The sequence below is a fragment of the Artemia sp. Qi Xiang Cuo genome, chromosome 14 (assembly GCF_049724085.1).
Source record: "Artemia sp. Qi Xiang Cuo chromosome 14, ASM4972408v1, whole genome shotgun sequence".
NCBI lineage: Eukaryota > Metazoa > Arthropoda > Branchiopoda > Anostraca > Artemiidae > Artemia > Artemia sp. Qi Xiang Cuo.
Window position 1 is genome coordinate 54,033,194 of NC_142807.1, and position 22,760 is coordinate 54,055,953.

General features: G+C 34.9%; 1 protein-coding gene across 3 annotated transcripts in view; it reads right to left on the reverse strand.

Moving 5' to 3' along the window:
- The window catches only part of RhoGEF64C (Rho guanine nucleotide exchange factor at 64C), a 66,324-nt gene that overhangs the window by 14,512 nt on the left and 29,052 nt on the right, over nucleotides 1–22,760 (reverse strand). For all 3 annotated transcript variants that reach the window (XM_089100073.1, XM_089100071.1, XM_089100072.1), the window contains exon 4: nucleotides 7,406–7,609. In XM_089100073.1, the coding sequence (XP_088956199.1) occupies nucleotides 7,406–7,609 (204 nt within the window). The remainder of the gene's footprint in view (nucleotides 1–7,405; nucleotides 7,610–22,760) is intronic.

The window sequence follows — 22,760 nt, forward strand, 5'->3', positions numbered from 1 at the left end:
GGTAATGGACCTTTTGGAAGAAAAGAGAATGACAGTTGACCCTGAAAATAGTTCGCAGCACCTCCCTCCGAAAAATATTTATCAAGGCTTAGATATGACGGAAGAGATTGCTAAGTTGACCACTCACGCGAAAACTAGTGATCAGGTACACGACAAAAGAAGATGCTGAAAGCTGAGGTAGGAAAAAAATATTTTTCAGCTCGCGAATTTCATTGAAGCTATTGTTCTGACACAGAAAATATTCAGTTTTTGACGATGATATCTCTAAGATGGTTACTTTTATTGAACCTTAAAAGTGCCACTGACAAAGAGTGGCTGGAACATTCAGAAAGTGTCAATGACGTTGAAATAGTGACAGCCGTGGATTATTGGAAATCAACTTTGAGTACGAGGGACAACCAGGGAAAGTAAGTTTCTAAAATGCTTCTTCTCCTTGCCGTTTTCAAACGTTGATTCAAAAATACTATTCAGCCTACTCAAAGAAGTGGAGACAGACAAAATGAATCGTTCGACAAGGATAACTCTGATTTCCATGATTCAGAAGAAACTTGGAATGAAACGAGCTGAAGTTACCGCAGACACACTCGGTTGACCCGCCCCTCGGAAAGACGCTAAAAGGAAAAGTAGCGTTTGCCAGCACAGCTGTGATCAGAGTGAAGTATGAACGTCAAACCATGTGAAAGAAACAGATTAGCCAAATCAATTTTCGCTGTTTTCCTTTCTCGGCATTTACCACAATAACAAAACGAAAAACAGAGAATGAAACTCCGTTTTGCTTCCCGTCAGTCTTTTAGAGTATGTTTTTACTGCTTTTTGTAGATTGGTTTTAAACCATTTTGTCGGCGTTTTAAACAGCGATTTGGAGATGAATGGCCGAAATGCACGCAGATTTTCTTTGGTTTTATCGTATGGAATATTTGTGTTAATTGTTATAATATTTGCTCTTATATGAATATTATTGAGCCACGACTTTTCGTTTTCACTTTATCGTTCGTGGATAACTTTTTGGGGACGGTGGAAACAAAAAGTTAATCCGCACAGTTCAAACTCAATTGTTAAACACTGTCCGAATTTTTCTGACACGATCCTGGACTTAGCAGAGTGTCGTGGCAGATCGTCAAAGGATTTGAAAAAGTAAAAGTTGATGAAGAAAAATGTCTTAAGTATAAATAACTTTAAAATCTGATTGAATAACGACGATAAATAATTTCAAAATTAAACCAGTTTCATTATTTTCCGATCTTCTAGCTGCTTCCAAAGTTCCCTTAGAAACTGAATCAACTTAAATAAAAATTAAGCGACAAAATCCCGCTTTGAATTAAAATCAAGTTGTCATCAACATATTGGCCAATTGGAGACAAAGCCAAGATAGGCAGTCTGAGTGAGAGGCGGCAAAGCTGGCAAAAGCCTTTTTCATGATTGTATAAGAAATGATGTCATTTTCACTTGTTGTTAGACTTTGTCTATCTATCCATACATCCATCCTAGGGTAGAACTAAGGTAGATAGCCATAGAACTAAGGGATAATCAATATTTTTGGTTTGATCTTTCTCAAATCCCATCTGGCTCTTGTAGGTTTGTTCTCTGAACTTTTAGAATGTAGCAATTCGTTCACACATCGCTCCAATACCTCCAGAAACATACCACAAAATGAGAACAGGACTACCAAAGCCAAAAAGTCAAATCCCGATTTTCTGCCAAACATCATCAAGATTTTAGATATTCTTTTAAAAGAAATGCGGAATCACTGCCCGGTTTTGTAGCGTTGCATTGAGCGCAAGAGTCGATGTCAGTCTTCCTAGCCGAAGCACAATAAGGAGATCTAGCCTAATGTAGTTTCACATTGCTTAAGTAAGCAGGTTACACTAGTTTGCGCAAAATCCGTTAGTATGTAAACATTGTTTCCGATTGGTTGACTAGTTCTTGCTGAACAATCATACCCCCTAAGTATCACATGCCGCATTTTGTGGATTTTGCGGATTCTGGGGGATTTTTAACCAGACTTTTAGCAGAAATATGCAAATTTGCATGCGTTGAAATTTTTCAACGCATACAAGAAAACGTGGTCAGAAATCAAGTGTTCAATACTTATATACTACTATCTCTTAATTACCATTCATTTACTTCTTCATAGCAATAATAGAGAATCAACAACAAAAGGATTGAAACTCATTTTCTGTAAGGTACCGTACTTGGGAACTAATGGACCGACCTGCTTTCGCACCTAAAGCTTCGTAACGTAAAATCTTGCACTGCAATGTGAAAGCCTCTTAAACATGAGAGGGTAAACTATGATCATGGTGCCAGCTCTCGTTAAACATTATAGGAGTGAGGCTTCAATATTCCTCATGCAACAAGTATATTTTTCCTTAGATATTTCAAACATATTTCTCAATAATACCAAAAGAATATATTTTGCTTAAGGATTTCAAATTACTTCGCAATGATGTTGCAATCACAGAAATGAAAAATATTTGTTTACAAGTTTCATAGCATGATGAGCTCGTCAAGTGTGAAAATTATATTGTCTACAAGGCCAATAACATTCACACTCCATTGATTCGGAGGCATACTTCAAAGCAACTTTTCAGAGGGAAATGATACCGTTAATTATACTAAATTTAGGAATATTAACTAAAAACTCCAAAACACAAGAAAAAAAATTAAGCCCATAGGTACTACACAAGCCGAGAGGGGACATTGTAAATAGGTTTACTTCAGTCCTAATACCCGTTACTCATTTTTTCTAAAAATTTCCTTCGGAGGGGGCGAAGAGGCTTCGAACAGCACTGAAAGACAAAATCCCTCCCCATCCCGCCTGTCAGCAGGACTGACAGAGTGCAAGTTTTCCAGAAAGAGAAAAATGTTTCTGTTCGTGTCAAGGGCCAAACGAACAGCCGGTTGTCCCCAAATGGAGTCGGAAGAGGTTATAAGAAACGATCCAAAGGAAATTAGGACTTCAGTGAAGGAGTAAAGGATGAAGCTTTGAACAGATTGGAGTGGAAGAGGAGCATGCACAGCTGTATTGGCCTCATACAGGCTAGTGCTGCAGTGAGTTGCTAGTAATAATAGTAGTTTTGAGAGAAGAAAAGCCGAAAAAGATGCAAGAGAACCAATTGAAGTCATTCTAAATTGTAAAAGCTTCGAAAAATCATAGGCTCATACAGAAATAAATGCAGGACCGGGTATCAAACAGTTGGTGGTAACGAACTGTAAGTAAGGAGCGACGTGGCCCAATACTAACCGAAACCCTAAAAACGCAAATTTGATATCAATAGATATACCAAAAGAATCGGCTTATTACGCTGATTCCTAATATGTAAGATTCATTAAGTTTAGTGTTACTCATCAAAAGCTACGACCCTGAGAAAATGTGCGTGATTTTCAAAAAAGAGAGGAAATCCCCTAAGACACGCAATCAGACTCAGCGTATAGAAGAACCATATTGTAGAAGTTACAAGCTCCCATCTGCAAAAACGTTGAATTTTGTATTTTTTGCCAGAAGAAAGATCACGGATGCATGTTTATTTGTTGTTGCTGTTTTTTTTTTTTTAGGGGTGAGCGAATCGAACCTTTTTTTTAGGGGTGAGCGAAGCGAAAAGTCCTAGGATCTCGCAAAAAGGCTCATTAGATCGAAGTTAAAATTTTAGTGCCCTTTTTGAGTGACCAAAAAGATTGGAGGGCAACTAGCCCGCCTCCCACACCTCTTTTCCCCCAAAATCTTACGATCGAAATTTTGAGACAGCCATTTTCCAGCATATTTGATAAGTCCCAAAACTGTACCTTTGGAGATGACACGACCCCCCCCCCCTTTTACGCCCTAGGGATAGGTCTTTAAGTTATAAATTTGTCCATTGTTTACGTATAGTATTTGTTATTGGGAAGGGATGATTTCATGCTTGGGTTAATTTTCGCACGGAATAATTTTCCGTGTGGAGGGAAATTTCCGCGGGGTGAACTTTCCAGGGGAAATTTTACACTGGAGGCATTTGACAGAATTCCTATAAGAAATTATTTTAATCTGGATTATTTTCTCTTTGTCTATTCAATTTTGCACGAGGAAATGTTCCGGAGGAATTGTCCAGTGGAAAATTTTAGCGTTTGGGTTTCTGGGAAATAATTTCCAGAAGGGAGATTTCCGCAGTAATCGAAAAAAACGATTAGAAATGAAAGTCTTTTTCAAATAAAAGGTTGCTAAAGAAGATTTTTCAGGCTGAATCTTCTTCAAGAAATTTTTAGGAAGGGGAGGAATTTTCAGCGAGGATGGAATTGTCTGAAAGTAATTTTATGGAGGGGTGTATTTTATATGGGAGGAACTTTCCACGGATAAATTTCCCGAAACGGGAGACAATTTTTCCTGGAGATTGCGCCAGATTTACTGGCATTATTTGAAAAACGATCAGAAATTAAATAGAAAAACAAGTTTTTTGAACTGAAAGTAAGGAGCAACATTAAAACTCCAAAACCAACAGAAATTATTTCGTGTATGAAGGGAGGGGCCCCGCCGAAATACCTTGCTAGTTACTATAAAATTTTACAGTTTGTACCAAATTTTCTATAAAAACTACAGAAACAAAAGGGATGTTTGATTATAAAAGGAAGGTTTTTTTTTAATGCTACGGACTTTAGCGTGAAGAGCAAAGTATTGGAGAGGGGGGCAGCCCCTACATATACGGAATAATTTCTGTTCGTTTAGAGTTTTAATGTTGCTCCTTACTTTAAGTTGAAAAAACTTGTTTGTTTTTTCATTTAATAGCTTAGTAGACTCCAGACGGGACACGGGAATGTTTTAAGTCAGACAATATAAGTATATTGTCCATTCTGCGCCGTTTAGAGCTGTAAACAAGTCTTAAAATTGCATATTTCACAGGGAAACAAAAACCAAATATTGCCAATCCAATAACAAATTGGATTATACATTGGCGATATAAATAGCCAATATTGCAAATAATATATGATACCAAACAACACTGCAAATCAGTTCCTTTGGAAATAAACTTAACTTCATTCTGTGTTTAGAGTAAACAAAAATTTTTAAACATATTTAGTTTAATCGATTAAACTTTATATACCTAATAATCAACAATAATCGTTAACAATGTTGTATAATAATGATTATAATATTAAATATAACCAAAACCATGCAGGAACAGTAACCGTTAACCATGACATCAATTCATTTTTGGTAAACTGTCATCTTCCTATTCTTTATAGTTAGCAGTTCTCATTGAGTAAACACAGTGAGAAATTAATGAATTCTGCATGTTTTGTTCTACCAGCTTATACACTGTTTTTATTACTCGTAATCTTTATACTTCCTTATTATATTTTCTTTTGTAATTTCTGGTCCCACAGTTAGTGGCAACAAACTATAGGTAAAGAGCAATCCGTGCCAATAGTAACCAAAACCCTAAAACGTAAAACTGGAAAAAACGAGAAAATTGGAAACATTATATATCTAAAAAGAGCCTCCATTTTATACTGATTCTAAATATTCGAAATTTATGTATCACGAGTTAGTAGCATAAGTAAATTTACATAGTTTCAGAAATTTAAGAGACACATTTCTCAAAATCTATCTGATCTTGAAGAAAATTGTTCAAGCACAAGCCCCCCCCCCCAAAAAAAAGAAAAAAACATACCAAATTTTTAAGCTACTATCTAAGAAAATACAAAAATTTTCATTTCACATATCATTAGTGTATGTTTATTTGTTTTTTGAATTGAGTTTTCGTATGGTATTAAACCAACAATCGCAACATTTGAGCATGAGTTTCATTCAAATGAACACCACAAATCCTAGTGCCCTTTCTAAGAGCCGAAAGAACCTCTTGCCTCCCGTTTAAACTGAATGGATCTCTTCTGAAAATGAATCCTGGTTATGCCCGTGATGGACTCAGTATGATCAAAAATGAGGTTTGGACTACGGCTCTACCTTTCTTATGGCTCTTGGATCTAAGAATACATTAATGGTTTAAAATTTAACGTCTAAAGAATGGTATATTTTCTCATAGGATATTACTTCACAAACCCTAAAATATCATTCTTTGTTCCCTCGTAACACAACCTTCGCACGAACATAATAGGGCTTTAAAGTTATAAGTTTTCTTAAGCTAAACCTTTTAAGCAGTAAATTTTTTTGCAGTCCTTTCGCCCCCCCCCCTCATTAAAATATCTGGCTTGAGAATCTTTAAAATCAGTGACATGTTTTTTTAGAGTTCAAGGAAGATAAATACCGCTACTAGACCAAAAATCAATATTTGAACGATCTGTAACTCTTATCCTTCGTTTCTTGAAAACTAAGGAAGACCCCACCACAACATAAGTATATATATGAACAGCAGCGAAAAATCCTATTCTCTCCATTAAAGATTTTTTAAACACATCAATCTAAACCTCCATTCATGACTCCACCTCTTCGCGCACGCGCAATCACAAATATTTAGCGCAGTACGACGTGGTATGACTGTGATCTGACTGAATGCGAAGAAGCAACTGAAACCTGTGACGTGCAGAGGGATATTTTTTTCCACGCGCTTTAATCTATATCATTTTTGAAGAAACTCTCCTCTGAAATGGTGACCTGAAGGGCATATAATGAAAGTATTCTGAAAAGGAGAAAGGTTTACAAAATAGACATTTCTTCCATGCTCATTTCGAAGATTATAGTGTTGCAGTTGGTATGCATTTTGTTATTCCCAAGGAAGGTAGGGTATATATCCTCCTATGTTGGTACCTTTGGGTATCCCTGTTTGATATTTTAAGATCGGTTTAGCATAATAACCGAACTTCCAGAATTTTTTCTCTGACTGACAACCTGACGACAGCCTGTTTACAATCTTAGATGACTCTCACTGCCCATACATTAGCCCCTACTATGTCACTAGAGGCACCCAGGTTATCTACAAAGAGCCACCACTCGTCCCTATTATGTGCTGTTGCCCAGACGTCTTCCCACTAGGACTGAACTATCGTCTTGATAGTTAATCCAAGTTCAGTCCACTGACTAACATTAGTTGTACAACATAATTTAATAAATTTGGGTCATAATAAAAATGCCTACGCGTAGGAAGAGTCCCTCTAATCTAATACCCCTTCACTACAGTTTTGGCAGTGCGCATCAACTATCTCGGAAACTTTTTTGTTTTTTAAATACCAGGGCATAAGAAGATTCCCCATAGTCTAATCCCTTCCCTGTAGTTTTAGCAGTCCACACATACTAACTCGGAAATTTTTTTTACTTTTATTGGTGATTTCGCAAGTATAATACATTACTAACAACTTTTCAAAACACAATCGGTGCTGCTACACAACAACTAGATTGTTGCAAAGTTTATTTGAAAAGCAATTCAATAATCTAAAAAGAAGAACAAAAAAAAGCTGAAAAGGAAGAAAAAAATCATACCTAAAAAGGTCACTGATGTTATTAAAAAGGACCAATGTTTGGCATTGATCCAGCAAACCAGCAGCTAACATCGGTCGGTGAAACTCTTCTTGAACAAGTCTCAAATCCCGTGAGTATCGAAGCTCAGACTCTAACAGCTCACCAACAGCTTCTCTTCGCTGTGCCCGTCGTTTCACGCAGATGTCACACAATCCATTTCTTGCACTGGGAAACGAAAATTACTTGTATTAAAACAGATGATGTGATGATTGAACAAAAAAAGAAACCAAAATACATCATGATCTTGGGGAAAATATTTTTTCTTTAAAATCTTGGGCATGAAGTGAACATACAAATTTCCCCACCTTTGTTAAAGGGACAGCATATACGCACCTAAATACAAAAGAATGTTCTGGACAGGCACATCTATTGGAGAAACTTTATAACATGTGTGAAAAAATCTGTCAGAATCCCTTGGCCTCAATTGGAACGTAAACTTTACCAAAACTAACATGATTTTTTAAGTTCGTTTCACGGGTGACAGATAATTACATACATACAGTTCCTCTTCCAAAATCATTCTTGAATCCACAGACATAAATACGCAAAAATTGGAAAAGTGTATTTGTAAGACATCATTTTCCAATGTTTCCAGGGAGAGTGGAATCTTTGACATCTCAAGAGGGGGATACCACCATCATCCCAATCCCCCCCTCCCTGCGTACAGGTATGAAGTCAATCTGCAAATCCTGATATTTACCATAAAATCTTTCAAACACCTTCTTAGGAAAATTGTGTAAAAGTAATGACTAAATGTGCGAGCATAAAAATATTCCAACTTTTTTGGAAAAAATAATGTGCCCACAGCCTTTCTTGGCCTTTCACTTTTCACACTGATAAGAGTTCCAACGTCTTAAATATAAACTAACTCTATATAGCTTCTTCATTTTCTTCTACACTATTTGGCCTACCCTAATTTTAACGAAATAAAAAGATGGTGGACACCTGTATATTAAATTCTACTTTCCAGCTTCATCCCTTAGGCTATATAATATTCAACAAGGCTAAGCTTTGACAGCAAAAGACCAGCTCATGAAACTTGAAGGTACTGCATAGTTTGGGTTGTGCTCGTTTTTGCACAGCCATCTGATCGCAAATACGTGTTTTATCCAGGAAATACCCCTATCATAGATATTTCTAACATGCATACTTTCCAATTGACAAGTCTAAAGTTAATAGCAGCAATACGTCCGGAATTAGTAGAGGAAAACATTTTTTTTTTTGCAAATGAAAATTCTGAAATAAAACCAGAAAACTTCGTTTTTTTTGTTTTGTTTTTTATGGAAATTCATTGTCTACATATAGCTAGAGTCGAAAAATTTAAATTGATTGCCTACAGTCCAAAAAACCTCCTAGGGGTGAAAAAAAAAACGTAAGAAGGAAGGAATATGAATGAATATAGACGTAACACAGGTAACACCTATACAAGATAAAAGAGACAAGCTATTCTGATGTTTTTTTTTCAATTTTATCAGAAATGTAGGGATCAAAATATTTTCCATATCTGGAGGTAAAGCAGCAAACAGGGGACAATGTAGGAACAAACTCAGAAGCAGCCCGAGGAGACTGGGGAGTGTCTTTGAGAGAAATGTTTTCCAAGCAAGGGTTTGTAATTGGATCTTTTGAAAAACGAAGGCTCTTCTACACTGAAGTGTGTCTAAGCATTTCAGGCGTTTTTTTAAGAAGTGAGCATGTAACTTCCCCTTCTATGAAAAAAAGCAGTGCTCTTTTTGGATGGATTCAATTTTATCTGACTCATACTGGGAGATATTAGGGTGCCAAACTGGACAAGCATATTCAAGATGAGGACAGACCAGAGAAGTATAAATACTTAAATAAAGGGAAGAGGATCGTCAGATTCATTTAGGAGCTTAAGAAGGGAGACAGACGTAGCTTCGTGGATGATATTTTTAACAATGGACATCCCACTTTAAATTAGAAGAAGCTGTGATACCAAGTAATTTCAAAGGGACTCGTTTGCTGAAATAGAAGAAGAAGAAGACAGGGTGGGGATTAGAGGAAGCAAATTGACATTACCATCCATTTAAAGCGGTTTACTATTATATCTAAGTCCAAGGCATCATTTGCATTGTCATTGAGAATTCTCGTAGGGTTGCTCATCAATTTTTTATACAGGTTTCAACAACCGTCAGATCATTGACAAATTGACATCTGTTAGGAAATTCCTTAGTGAGGCTGTTAACTGTAATCAAACAGTACGTGGTAACAAACTGTAAGTAAGGAACGACCCGGCTCAATAGTAACCGAAACTCTAAAAAACGGAATTCTGATACCCATAGATACATAAAAAGAAACCTATTTTTATGGTGATTTCAAATATATAAGTTTCATCACGTTTAGTTTTACCCATCAAAAGTTTAGAATATTTGCCTTATTTTCGAAAAAAGGGGAAAACAACCCCTAAAAGTCATAGAACTTTAGTGAAAATCATACGATCAGATTCAGCGTATAAGAGAACCCTACTGTAGAGGTTTCAAGCTCCTATCTGCAAAAATGTGGAATTTTGTATTTTTTGCCAGAAGAAAGATCCTGGATGCTTTCTTTTTTTCCTTTTTTTTTCCAGGCGTGATCGTATCTAGAATTTCGTGAGAGGGCTCATTCAAACGAAATTAAAAGTTCTAGTGCCCTTTTTAAGAGACCAAAAAATGGAGAGCAACTTGGCCCCCTCCCACGCTCATTTTTCCCGAAGTCACCCAATTAAAATTCTGAGATAGCCATTTTGTTCAGCATATTCGAAAATCTAATTAATATGACTATGAGGATGACTTAATCCCCCAAAGTTTCCCGGGGGAAGGGCTGCAAGTTATAAACTTTGCCCATTGTTTACATATCGTATTGGTTATTGGGATGTATACAGGTGTTTTAAGTAGTAATTTTTTTGTAGTGGGGGGCCGGGGTCAGTGTAGGGTTTAGGAAGGAGTATCTTTACATGGAGGATGTCTCTTTGGGGGAAGGGACATTTCTATGACATTTCCTTTATTTAAAAAACAGAAATTAAATAAAAAAACAAGTTTTTTTTTCAACTGAAAGTAAGGAGCAACATTAAAACTTAAAATGAACAGAAATTATTACATATACGAGGGGGTTTTCCTCCTGGTCAATACCTCGCTCTTTACGCTAAAGTTTTTTTAGTACTTTCGAAAGGGCTATCTATTCTAATTAACCGACCTTTGTCATTCAGGGGTTTGTAATTCGAACAAAATTCGAACTTTAGCGTAAAGAGCGAGGTATTGACTAGGGAGCAAACTCCCTAATATACGTAATAAAAACATTAGAATATAGAAATTCGTTACGTAAGTTAATTCGTAAGTTACGTGAGAACAAAATTTCGAGAAAGCCAATTAGCCAAAAAAAGGAAAATTAATATGCAAATTTCCTTTCGTTTAAGCGAGGCGTTGAGGAGGGGACAGCCCCTTTCATATACAAAATAATTTCTGTTCGTTTCAAGTTTTAATGTCGCTCCTTACTTTCAGTTAAAAAAAAAAAAAACACGTTTTTTTTCCCCAGTTAATTGAGAAAAGGAAGCAACTTAGGAGAGCACCCTGCAGTACTCCATTGTGGACAGGGAGAGGATTGGAATAATGATTCAGATATTTTACTAATTGTAATCCATTTGGGAAGAAGGAGGCAACCAATTTCACCAGGAAAAGTTAATATTGAATTCAGTCAAGTTTTTCAACTAATACATTGTCGTATAGATTTATATAGATATTTTGTCGTATAGATTTATATAGATTAAATTTAGCGAGGTATTAGGCTTTTCAGGTTTTTTTTCAATGGAGTTGATAAAATAAACAAAGTAATGGGAAGCCAAAGAGGATTTGAGGCTCCCAAATTGCCATGGATCAGTAAGTGGTAGAATTTTTTTACTTTAGCCCATCTGTAAGCAATCTTTCATAAAGTTTCAAGCATTAAAGCGGTAAACTATCACATAAAGCGTAAAGCGGTTAACTATAACATTAAAGCGGTTTACTATAAAACAGTTCGTGGTAACGAACTGTAAGTAAGGAGTGACCCGGCTCAATGGTAACCGGAACTCTAAAAAACGGAATTTTGGTACCAATAGGTACATCAAAAGAATCAGATTTTAATTCTGATTTCAAAAATATAAGTTTCATCAAGTTTAATCTTACCCATCAAAAGTTAAGCGCCTGAGAAAATTTGGCTGATTTTTGAAAAAAGGGGGAAAGACCCGCTAAAAGTGATAGAAACTTAATGAAATTCACACCATCATATTCATCGTATCAGAGAACCCTACTGTAGAGGTTTCAAGCTCCTATCTACAAAAATGTGGAATTTTGCATTTTTTGCCAGAAGAAAGATCACGGGTGCGTGTTTATTTGTTTTTTGTTTTTTTTCCCCCAGGGGTAATCGTATTGACCCAGTGGTCCTAGAATATCGTAAGAGGGTTCATTGGAACGGATATAAAAAGTTCTAGTTCCCTTTTTAAGAGACCAAAAAAATGGAGGGCAACTAGGCCCCCTCCCACGCTAATTTTTTTCTCAAAGTCACCCAATTAAAATTTTGAGATAGCCATTGTGTTTAGCATAGTCGAAAATCTAATAAATATGTCTTTTACGATTACTTAATCCCCCACAGTTCCCAGGGGAAGGGCTGCAAGTTATGAACTTTGCCCATTGCTTACATATTGTAGTGGTTATTGGGAAGTATACAGACATTTTCAGGAAGAATTTTTTTTGTGGTGGGGGGGGGGGGGGGCTGCAGGAGGGGTTACTCGGGAGTATCTTTCCGTGGAGGATGTTTCTTTGGGGTAAGGGACATTTCTATGAAGGGGGCGCCGGATTTCCAAGCATTATTTAAAAAACGATAGTAGAAGTGACCCTAGTACTCGTGACTACACCACGTGGTTTATGGTTTTCTCAGTGAGAATGAAAAAACAGGAATTTTCTCACTTGGAAAAACATGAATTATGTCACATTTATGGTTGTTTTAATGGATGGATATGTGTGTTGTTCGATTTATTTGATGTTTTTCTCGGATTTCAACATCAAATTATGGATGTTTTATGGTTTTTGTCAGTGAGAATTTGATAAACAGGAACTTTCTCACATTTATGTCTGTTTTCATGGATGGTTATGTGTGTTGTTTGATTTATTTGATGTTTTTCATTTCTGTTTTATGGATGATCCAGAAATAGTATTTGATGTTGTTGTTCGAGCCAAATGTTATGACTTTCCCGGAAACAGTTAGATCACGTGTTTCCTTCTCAGCCAATCAGCGAGTCGGATACATCCTCCTTCTCAGCCAATCAGAGGGCTGGTTACATATTAGCGGCGGAGTGAATATAAGGAAGGGTTTTTTGCTATAGTTTTATTAGTCTGTAAATAGAATTCAAAGGAGTGAGAAGAACAGTTTTGACTTTACTCATTTGGATATATATTTGTGTTGATGGCGATGAGTGGAATGTTTACTCTATTAGAAGTTGATAGTGGAGTTGAGGATAATCGTACAAGAGCATCAAACATTGCGGTGGAAATTACGAAAGGATCGCGACTTTGTCTGGAATGGGATGCAGTATATGCAAGATATGTAATATCCTTGAGCAAATTTAAAATGGAGGATCAATTATGTTTCGCCGCTAAAGTTGATATAGCACATGTGAATAGACTTCAATGTGCTTTAAGTGCATGTTAGTAGATATGGGGGTCCGACTCCCATCCCTCACCCCTGCTGCCACCTACAACTTTTTTGCATCCCAAATAAGGGCATAGCCTCCCTAGGGAGAAAGATTGCGTAATCGGTCAATGACCTCTTTTTCCAAGGTCGATTTATTTGATGTTTCTATGTGTAATAACTCCGGAACGAAGGTTGCACATGCGTATTGAATTCTAACGGGAACAATGTTATTGATCTAGGACTCGAGGGGGAAGTGAATTTCCGAAAACTTTATTGCGTAATCAAAGTGTGTCAACAACAACAACATCGACCATGACATTCGCTGAGAGCGTGCACTTACAACAACAACAGCATCGACCTTGGAACACCTGTGCTGTCGACCTCAATTCACCTATCGTGAATCAATACTTCCCCTTAGAAACAACAAATTAATTCACCTTTCTTGACAGATCAATCAATCAATGACATCATCTGTCAGACTTTAAAAATTTTCGCGTAGAAACGATTCTCCAGGAATAGATCCAAATCATTAATGTCATTGCCTCGGAAACAACTCTTTTGGTCGAACTCCAAAGGATATTAATAGCCAAAGGCCATGGAAACAATTCTCCAAGAAACATCTTAGCGATGAATTGTTTTAGCGCGGGAATCAGGTTTCTTATTAATTTGAAATGCATTAGCGCAGATGCCAAAAACAAAAGGAACACGCTGAATTACGTTTAGGGATTATTTGGGCGAAACTGTTTTAGACAGGTTATGGAACTATTTCGGTGAAACAGTTAGAGACATTTTAAAAGATGATTTTTGAAGAGATTTTAGAAGAGAATTTAATGGTGAAACTCTGTGGTCGTTATAATACACAAGTTTCATTTGAACAGTGTTGTGAGGTCCTCTAACCCAACCACAAAGGGTTCCAATCCTCATACCCCAACCCCGAAGGAAGCCCCCGGTCCTCAAAGGTCCCCAAGCTCCCAAAGGGCCACCGGCGCCCCTAAAGGCCCACCCAGACCTCCAAAGGCCATCCCCGGGCCCCCCAAAGGCCCATCGAGCTCCCAAAGGACCAACGGGGTCCCAAAGGCCCTCCACCGGTCCCCAAATGTCCCTCCGGACCCCCAAAGGCCCTACCTGTGCCCCAAAGGCCCTCCCTGTGCCCCAAAGGCCCTCCCCCGACCCCCAAAGGTCCCTCGGACCAGAGAAGCGCCGCCGGGATGCGCCGTGGGCCAGGAAAGCGCCGCGGGGATGCACCGCGGGTCAGCAAAGCGCCACAGGGGATGCGCCACAGGGAGGCACCTCAGGAACGAGCCGCAGGATCTGCCGCAGGGATGCGCCACAAAAAAAAAGTAAACGACCCAGTAAAAAGTTCGAAATGTTATCACCCAAACGCCCTCCTCAGACACCCAAAGGTCCGCCCATGGTCCGAACAGGCCCCCCGGGCACCCAAAGGACCCCCCGGCCCGCAAGGGCCCCCCGGATCCCCCAACACCCTCCCGGGGCCCCCCAAAGAGTCCCCGCTCCATTTTTTTAATACTTTTTTATGGCTTTATTATATCTTTTCAGAACAAGTTCCAGAACCTATTTTCCAGATCCACTTTTCAGAACAACTTCAGAACAAGTTAATTTCTTAATGTCCCTCCTAAACCCATTTTCTAACTTGAAGTACTTATCTTTTTCACCCACAACTATACTATAAAGATTTGGATACCTCAACACCAAGAAATATTTTTCAAAAGTCATTTCAGAGCAAGTTACTTTCTTAATGTCCCTCCTAAACCCATTTTGCAACTTGAAGTACTTATCTTTTTCGATCACAACAATACTTTACAGGTTTTTGGATACCTCAACACAAAGAAATACATTTCAAAGACCATTTCAGAGCAAGTTACTTTCTTAATGACCATCCTAAACCCATTTTCCAACTTGAAGTACTTATCTTTTTCATCACAACTATACCTTACAGCTTTTTGGATATCTCAACATCAAGAATTCTTTTCAAAGACCATTTCAGAGCAAGTTACTTTCTTAATGTCACTCCTAAATCCATTTTCCAACTTGAAGCACTTATCTTTTTCACTCACAACTATACTTTACAGCTTTTTGGTTACCTTAACACCAAGAAACACTTTTCAAAGACCGTTTCAGAGCAAGTTACTTTCTTAATCTCACTCCTAAACCCATTTTGCAACTTGAAGTACTTATCTTTTTCACCCACAACTATACTTTACAGCTTTTTGGATACCTCAACACCAAAAAATACTTTTCAAAAACCATTTAAGAGCAAGTTACTTTCTTAATCTCACTCCTAAGCCCATTTTCCAACTTGAAGTACTTATCTATTTCCCCCGAAACTATGCTTTAAACCTTTTTGGATACGTCAACATAAAGAAATATTTTTCAAAAGTCATTTCAGAGCAAGTTACATTCTTAATTTCCCTCCTAAACCCATTTTGCAACTTGAAGTACTTATCTTTTTCGATCACAACAATACTTTACAGCTTTTTGGATACCTCAACACAAAGAAATACATTTCAAAGACCATTTCAGAGCAAGTTACTTTCTTAATGACCATCCTAAACCCATTTTCCAACTTGAAGTACTTATCTTTTTCATCACAACTATACCTTACAGCTTTTTGGATATCTCAACATCAAGAATTCTTTTCAAAGACCATTTCAGAGCAAGTTACTTTCTTAATGTCACTCCTAAATCCATTTTGCAACTTGAAGCACTTATCTTTTTCACTCACAACTATACTTTACAGCTTTTGGGGTACCTCAACACCAAGAAATACTTTTCAAAGATCATTTCAGAGCAAGTTACTTTCTTAATGTCCCTCCTAAACCCATTTTCCAACTTGAAGTACTTATCTTTTTCACCACAACCAGATCATACAGCTTTTTGGATACCTCAACACCAAGAAATACCTTTCAAAAACCATTCAGAGCAAGTTACTTTCTTAATGTCCCTCCTAAACCCATTTTCCGACTTGAAGTACTTATTTTTTTCATCCACAACAATACTTTACACCTTTTTGGTTACCTCAACACAAAGAAATACATTTCAAAGACCATTTCAGAGCAAGTTACTTTCGTAATGACCATCCTAAACCCATTTTCCAACTTGAAGTACTTATCTTTTTCACCCTCAACTATACTTTACAGGTTTTGGGATACCTCAACATCAAGAAATTCTTTTCAAAGACCATTTCAGAGCAAGTTACTTTCTTAATGTCCCTCCTAAATCCATTTTGCAACTTGAAGCACTTATCTTTTTCACTCACAACTATACTTTACAGCTTTTGGGATACCTCAACACCAAGAAATACATTTCAAAGACCATTTCAGAGCAAGTTACTTTCTTAATGACCATCCTAAACCCATTTTCCAACTTGAAGTACTTATCTTTTTCATCCACAACCAGATCATACAGCTTTTTGGATACCTCAACATCAAGAAATTCTTTTCAAAGACCATTCAGAGCAAGTTACTTTCTTAATGTCCCTCCTAAACCCATTTTCCGACTTGAAGTACTTATTTTCTTCATCCGCAACTGTAGTTTACAACATTTTGGTTACCTCAACACTAAGAAATACTTTTCAAAGACCATTTCAGAGCAAGTTACTTTCTTACTGTCCCTCCTAAACCCATTTTACAACTTGAAGTACTTATCTTTTTCACCCACTTTCTCAATGAAAAAGAAATTAGTTTTTAATCAATTCTATTTTTCCAAATAATATAAGAATTTTCCACTTCGGTTCAGATTTTTCTCAAGGGGAAGAAAAAATTTAAAATAATGTTCCAAATTTTCTCAACAAAGTGAAGAAAAGTTTTTGATCTCTTCTGAATTTTACCAAAGAACACGCTCCAATTCTAATTTCTACAGAGAAAACAAAAATCTTCCAATTCAGTTCCTTATTTCGCAAAGACATAAAGAAATATAAAATTCAATTCTAATTTTTAGCTGGAAGATAGAAAAAATAATACCAAACTTGTAAATATTTTCATGGAAGATGAAAAGTTCTTGTCCAATTTAAAATTTTCTCAACGAAGTGAAGAAAAGTTCAAGTTCTCTTCTGAACTTTACCAAAGAACACACTTCAATGCTAATTTCTCCATAGAAAAAAAAAATCTTCCACTTAAGTTCTTAATTTCACAAAGACATAAAGAAATTTAAAGTTCAATTCTAAATTTTTCGGTGGAAGATGGAAAAAGTAATACCATACTTGTGAATATTTTCCCGGAAGATAAAAAGTTCTAGTTCAATTTAAAATTTCCTCAACGAAGTGAAGAAAAGTTCAATTTCTCTACTTAATTTTACTAAAGAATACAATACAATTCTAATTTCACCAGAGAAAATAAAAATATTCCGCTTAAGTTCTTTATTTCACGAAGACAAAGAAATTTAGAGTTCAATTCTAAATTTTTCGGCTAAAGATAGAAAAATTAATAATATACTTGTGAATATTTTCATGGAAGATAAAAAGTTCTAGTTCAATTTACAATTTCCTCAACGAAGTGAAGAAAAGTTCAAGTTCTCTTCTGAATTTTACTAAAGAACACAATTCAATTCTAATTTCACCAAAGAAATAAAAAATCTTCCACTTAAGTTCTTTATTTCACAATGACATAAAGAAATTTAAAGTTCAATTCTAAATTTTTCGGTGGAAGATAGAAAAAGTAATACCATACTTGTGAATATTTTCAAGGAAGATAAAAAGTTCTAGTTCAATTTACAATTTCCTCAACGAAGTGAAGAAAAGTTCAAGTTCTCTTCTGAATTTTACTAAAGAACACAATTCAATTCTAATTTCACCAAAGAAATAAAAAATCTTCCACTTAAGTTCTTTATTTCACAATGACATAAAGAAATTTAAAGTTCATTTCTAAATTTTTCGGTGGAAGATAGAAAAAGTAATACCATACTTGTGAATATTTTCATGGAAGATGAAAAGTTCTAGTTCAATTTAAAATTTTCTGAAAGAAGTGAAGAAAAGTTCAAGTTCTATTCTGTACTTTACCAAAGAACACAATTCAATGCTAATTTCTCCAGAGAAAATAAAAATCTTCCACTTAAGTTCTTAATTTCACAAAGACATAAAGAAATTTAAAGTTCAATTCTAATTTTTGGTGGAAGATAGAAAAAGTAATACCATACTTGTGAATATTTTCCCGGAAGATAAAAAGTTCTAGTTCAATTTACAATTTCCTCAACGAAGTGAAGAAAAGTTCAAGTTTTCTCTGAATTTTACTAAAGAACACAATACAATTCTAATTTCACCAGAGAAAATAAAATTCTTCCACTTAAGTTCTTTATTTCACAATGACATAAAGAAATTTAAAGTTCATTTCTAAATTTTTCAGTGGAAGATAGAAAAAGTAATACCATACTTGTGAATAATTTCATTGAAGACGAAAAGTTCTAGTTAAATTTAAAATTTTCTCTACGAAGTGAAGAAAAGTTCAAGTTCTCTTCTGAACTTTACCAAAGAACACAATTCAATTTTAATTTCTGCAGAGGAAATAAAAATCTTCAACTTCAGTTCTTTATTTAGCAAGGACATAAAGAAATTTAAAGTTCAATTCTAATTTTTGGTGGAAGATAGAAAAAGTAATACCATACTTGTGAATATTTTCACGGAAGATAAAAAGTTCTAGTTCAATTTACAATTTCCTCAACGAAGTGAAGAAAAGGTAAAGTTCTCTTCTGAATTTTACTAAAGAACACAATTCAATTCTAATTTCTCAAGAGAAAAAAAAAATCTTCCACTTAAGTTATTTATTTCACAAAGACATAAAGAAATTTAAAGTTCAATTCTAAGATTTTTGGTGGAAGATATAAAAAGTAATACTATACTTGTGAATATTTTACCGGAAGATAAAAAGTTCTACTTCAACTTAAAATTTACTCAACGAAGTGAAGAAAAGTTCAAGTTCTGCTAAAGACAAGCTATTTTCTTGCGAAAACACACAAAATCATAAAAAATGTTCAATGTTCCTTTAGTACCTACACAATTAGTCTAAAAATGAATATATTTATGCACAGTTTCAACTATCTATGACTAAGTTTGCTAAAGACAAGCTATTTTCTTGCAAAAACACACAAAATCAGAAAAAATATTCAGTGTTCCTTTAGTACCTACGCAATTAGGCTGAAATGAAGATATTTATGCAGAGTTTCAACTATCTATGGCTAATTTTTCTAAATACAAGCTATTTTCTTGCGAAAACACACAAACTCAGAAGAAAAGTTCAATGTTCCTTTAGTACCTACGCAATTAGGCTTAAGTTAATATATTTATTCTGAGTTTCTGCTAGCTATGGCAAAGTTTGCTTCATACAATCTATTTTTTTGCGAAAACACACAAAATCAGAAAAAAAAAATGTTCAGTTTTCATTTAGTACCTACGCAATTAGTCTGAAATGAAGATATTTATGCAGAGTTTCAACTATCTATGGATAAGTTTGCTAAAGAAAAGCTATTTTCTTGCGAAAACACACAAAATCAGAAAAAATATTGTTAGGTTAGATTAAGTTAGATTAGGTTAGGTTAGCCTACGTACGCGCGCATATAGGTTAGGTTAGGTTGGATTAAGTTAGGTTAGGTTATATTAAGTTAGGTTAGGTTAAGTTAGGTTAGGATAGGTTAGATTAAGTTAGGTTAGGCTAAGTTAGGTTAGGCTAGGTTAGCCTACGTACGCGCGCGTACGTAGGCTAACCTAGCCTAACCTAACTTAGCCTAACCTAACTTAATCTAACCTATCCTAACCTAACTTAACCTAACTTAACCTAACCTAACTTAATCCAACCTAACCTAACCTATATGCGCGCGTACGTAGGCTAACCTAACCTAATCTAACTTAACCTAACCTAACAATATTTTTTCTGATTTTGTGTGTTTTCGCAAGAAAATAGCTTGTCTTTAGCAAACTTAGCCCTAGCTAGTTGAAACTCTGCATATATATCTTCATTTAAGCCTAATTGCGTAGGTACTAGAGGAACATTGAACATTATTTTTTCTGATTTTGTGTGTTTTCGCAAGAAAATAGCTTGTCTTTAGCAAACTTAGCCATAGCTAGCAGAAACTCTGCATAAATATCTTCATTTAAGCCTAATTGCGTAGGTACTAAAGGAACATTGAACATTTTTTCTGAGTTTGTGTGTTTTCGCAAGAAAATAGCTTGTCTTTAGCAAACTTAGCCATAGCTAGTTGAAACTCTGCATAAATATCTTCATTTAAACCTAATTGCGTAGGTACTAAAGGAACATTGAACATTTTTTCTGATTTTGTGTTTTCGCAAGAAAATAGCTTGTCTTTAGCAAACTTAGCCATAGCTAGTTGAAACAGTGCATAAATATCTTAATTTTTAGCCTAATTGTGTAGGTACTAAAGGAACATTGAACATTTTTTCTGATTTTATGTGTTTTCGCAAGAAAATAGCTTGTCTTTAGCAGAACTTGAACTTTTCTTCACTTCGTTGAGTAAATTTTAAATTGAACTAGAACTTTTTATCTTCCGGTAAAATATTCACAAGTATAGTATTACTTTTTCTATCTTCCACCGAAAAACTTAGAATTGAACTTTAAATTTCTTTATGTCTTTGTGAAATAAAGAACTGAAGTGGAAGATTTTTATTTTCTCCGGTGAAATTAGAATTGAATTGTGTTCTTTAGTAAATTTCAGAAGAGAACTTGACCTTTTCTCCACTTCTTTGAGAAAATTTTATATTGAACTGGAAATTTTTATCTTCCGGGAAAATATTCACAAGTATGGTATTACTTATTACATCTTCAACCAAAATTTAGAAGTAAACTTTAAATTTCCTTATGTCATTGTGAAATAAAGAACTGAAGTGGAAGATTTTTGTTTTCTCTGGTGAAATTAGAATTGAATTGTGTTCTTTAGTAAAGTTCAGAAGAGAACTTGAATTTTTCTTCACTTCGTTGAGAAAATTTTAAATTGAACTTGAACTTTTCATCTTCCATGAAAATATTCACAGGTATGGTATTACTTTTTCTATCTTCCACCGAAAAATTTAGAAATGAACTTTAAATTTCTTTATGTCATTGTGAAATAAAGAAATTAAGTGGAAGATTTTTATTTTCTTTGGTGAAATTAGAAATGAATTGTGTTCTTTAGTAAAATTCAGAAGAGAACTTGAACTTTTCTTCACTTCGTTGAGGAAATTGTAAATTGAACTATAAATTTTTATCTTCCATGAAAATATTCACAAATATGGTATTACTTTTTCAATCTACCTCCGAAAAATTTATAATTGAACTTTAAATTTCTTTATGTCATTGTGAAATAAAGAACTTAAGTGGAAGATTTTTATTTTCTCTGGTGAAATTAGAATTGTATTGTGTTCTTTAGTAAAATTCAGTAGAGAAATTGAACTTTTCTTCACTTCGTTGAGGAAATTATAAATTGAACTAGAACTTTTTATCTTCCGGGAAAATATTCACAAGTATGGTATTACTTTTTCTATCTTCCACCAAAAATTAGAATTGAACTTTAAATTTCTTTATGTCATTGTGAAATAAAGAACTTAAGTGGAAGATTTTTATTTTCTCGGGAGAAATTAGAATTGAATTGTGTTCTTTGGTAAAGTTCAGAAGAGAACTTGAACTTTTCTTCACTTCGTTGAGAAAATTTTAAATTGAACTAGAACTTTTCATCTTCCATGAAAATATTCACAAGTACGGTATTACTTTTTCTATCTTCCGCCGAAAAATTTATAAATGAACTTTAAATTTATTTATGTCATTGTGAAATAAAGAAATTAAGTGGAAGATTTTTATTTTCTTTGGTGAAATTAGAAACGAATTTTGTTATTTAGTAAAATTCAGAAGAGAACTTGAACTTTTCTTCAGTTCGTTGAGGAAATTTTAAATTGAACTAGAACTTTTTATCTTCCATGAAAATATTCACAAGTATGGTATTATTTTTTCTATCTTCCGCCGAAAAATTTAGAATTGAACTTTAAATTTCTTTATGTCATTGTGAAATAAAGAACTTAAGTGGAAGATTTTTATTTTCTCTGGTGAAATTAGAATTGTATTGTGTTCTTTAGTAAAATTAAGTAGAGAAATTGAAATTTTCTTCACTTCGTTGAGGAAATTATAAATTGAACTAGAACTTTTTATCTTCCGGGAAAATATTCACAAGTATGGTATTACTTTTTCCATCTTCCACCGAAAAATTTAGAATTGAACTTTAAATTTCTTTATGTCTTTGTGAAATTAAGAACTTAAGTGGAAGATTTTTGTTTTCTATGGAGAAATTAGCATTGAAGTGTGTTCTTTGGTAAAGTTCAGAAGAGAACTTGAACTTTTCTTCACTTCGTTGAGAAAATTTTAAATTGGACAAGAACTTTTCATCTTCCATGAAAATTTTTACAAGTTTGGTATTACTTTTTCTATCTTCCACCGAAAAATTAGAATTGAACTTTAAATTTCTTTTTTTTCTTTGCGAAATAAAGAACTGAATTGGAAGATTGTTGTTTTCTCTGGAGAAATTAGAATTGGAGCGTGTTCTTTGGTAAAATTCAGAAGAGATCAAAAACTTTTCTTCACTTTGTTGAGAAAATTTGGAACATTATTTTAAATTTTTTCTTCCCCTTGAGAAAAATCTGAACCGAAGTGGAAAATTGTTATATTATTTG